Genomic DNA, 2,410 nt, shown 5'->3' on the forward strand with positions numbered 1-2,410 from the left:
GCGTGAAATTTTGGTGAACTTTACCAATGTAACCAAATGAACTGTTTATACAGGTACCAAACCAATAACTTGACCAACTCCTATAAATCTAAACTATAATTAATGTAATATAGTGTTGTGAGTCAACTTACAGTGCGTCCGCCTACACGAGAGGCTAAGGCTAGGCTTTGGCCAACAGAAATAATAATAATAAAAAAAAAAAAAAAGTGACACCTCAGTGCATGAACCCTGCCAGTTTGCCACCCCTATATAAACCTCTGCTTCCAATCCACTACTCCCATCACCTCCACTTCACCATTTCTATAACTCATCACAACCCTTCACCATGCCTTGCTCTACCATGTCCACAATTCTCCTTTCCAAATGCACCGTCTTCCCCGCCCGGAAATCTTCCCAGCCGGACTTAAAGCTCTCCGTCTCCGATCTCCCCATGCTCTCCACTCACTACATTCAGAAAGGCGGCCTATACACCCGCCCTCCCTTTCCCCTCTCCGATTTCATCTCCCTTCTCAAATCCACCCTTTCCCAAACCTTAACTCACTTCCCCCCACTCGCCGGCCGCCTTATTACCGATTCCGACGGCTACGTTTACATCACCTGCAATGACGCCGGCGTCAATTTCGCCCACGCCGCCGCCACTCATGTTCTCGTTCGCGACATTATTGGCTCCGTTGATGTCCCGGAGGTTGTTAGGGGGTTCTTTCAGTTTGATCGGACCGTGAGCTATCAGGGCCATTTCCTGCCGATTTTAGCGGTTCAGGTCACGGAACTCGCCGACGGGGTGTTTGTTGGGTGCTCCGTAAATCACGCCGTGACTGACGGGACGTCGTTTTGGAACTTCTTCAATACGTTTGCGGAAGTTACTAGAGGCGTTAAGAGGATCACGAGGCAGCCGGATCTTAGCCGGGAATCGGTTTTGATCTCGCCGGCGGTGCTGGAACTCCCCGACGGCGGCCCCACGGTTACCTTCAACGTCGACGCGCCGTTACGGGAGAGAATTTTGAGCTTCAGTAGAGAATCGATTTTGAAGCTGAAAGCCCATACGAATAATCAGAAATGGGGAGTTGACGGAGAAATTGACGCCGTCGAGTTCATGGGGAAACAGAAGAACGACCCCTTGAAAACCGTTGACGCCAATGTAACGCCGTTAAACCGGATAAGGACCCCCGCGAAAAACGGAACGGCCACAACCGCCGAGATTTCGTCGTTCCAATCCCTCTGCGCATTGCTGTGGCGTGCGGTGACACGCGCCAGGAAACTGCCGTCCTCCAAAACGACGACGTTCCGAATGGCTGTGAACTGCCGCCACCGCCTCGAGCCGAAGCTCGAACCCTTGTACTTCGGCAACGCCATCCAGAGCATTCCGACTTACGCTGCCGCCGGCGACGTCCTGTCCCACGATCTCCGGTGGTGCGCCGAGCAGCTGAACAAGAACGTGAAGGCGCACGACGACGCGACGGTGAAAAATTACATCGGAAATTGGGAGAGGGACCCACGGTGTTTCCCGCTCGGGAATTTCGACGGCGCGATGATCACGATGGGCAGCTCTCCGAGATTCCCGATGTACGACAACGATTTCGGTTGGGGAAGACCCATCGCCGTCAGGAGCGGACGCGCCAATAAGTTCGACGGCAAGATTTCGGCTTTTCCGGGGAGAGACGGCAACGGGACGGTGGATTTAGAGGTCGTGTTGGCGCCGGAAACAATGGCGGGCATTGAGTCCGACCCGGAATTTATGCAATATGTGTCGGGTTACTGAAATGGTTTCGGGCATGTTTTTTTTTTTTTTTTAGTTGTTACATACTATGAATGTATTGTATGGTGATGTCATAAATTTTAGTTTTATATATCCAAAAGGCTTTCACATATATTCCTAAGTTTTTCCATTTTCGTCTTCTGTTTAATTCTATGCTTCGAATCATTTTATTAAAATGGAAAAATTTAATAGTCCGTAGTAAAGGGTGGCGGCGAAAAGTATAGTGGTTCAAAAGCATGGTCAATCTGCTAAGTATAGATAGAGACTGAAATCATTTCTTTGTTTTTGTGTCTGACCGGACCAGACATAACTAATTAATTACAAGTATAATGTATCATGTAAATTTAGATTACTTTTCATAATGTAACGGAAAGAATTAATAACTATATAAATTGTGAATGTGTTATTCGATCAATTCCTACCTATTTTCAGTGGTAAAGTGTTTTGACTCCTCCTTATTAATATTAAAATATTGATTAAAGTCATGTTGTGTAGTACAAGTAGATAATTTTTATTTTTTTTAAGCAGAGTGGGCGGTTCAAACTTTATTAGGAACTGAATAAGTTACTGAAAAACTTTGACTAATTAGTCTCTTGTGCATAGAAGTGTATTACCTCTTTAATAGGGATTGAGCAACTCAAACAACAAGGAACC

The 2,410-nt window shown here is 46.7% G+C and overlaps 1 protein-coding gene across 1 annotated transcript; it reads left to right on the plus strand.

Moving 5' to 3' along the window:
- Window positions 1–282: 282 nt before the first annotated feature.
- Window positions 283–1,868, plus strand: LOC115998293 (uncharacterized acetyltransferase At3g50280-like). Its single transcript, XM_031237827.1, has one exon. The coding sequence runs from the start codon at window positions 326–328 to the stop codon at window positions 1,757–1,759; it is 1,434 nt and encodes a 477-aa protein (XP_031093687.1). The 5' UTR covers window positions 283–325; the 3' UTR covers window positions 1,760–1,868.
- The last annotated feature ends 542 nt before the right edge of the window (window positions 1,869–2,410 follow it).

Source organism: Ipomoea triloba, chromosome 12, assembly GCF_003576645.1.
Source record: "Ipomoea triloba cultivar NCNSP0323 chromosome 12, ASM357664v1".
Lineage (NCBI taxonomy): Eukaryota > Viridiplantae > Streptophyta > Magnoliopsida > Solanales > Convolvulaceae > Ipomoea > Ipomoea triloba.

Excerpts from the sequence above, each read along its gene's own strand:
- LOC115998293 (XM_031237827.1), top strand. The coding sequence starts at position 326 with ATGCCTTGCTCTACCATGTCCACAATTCTCCTTTCCAAATGCACCGTC.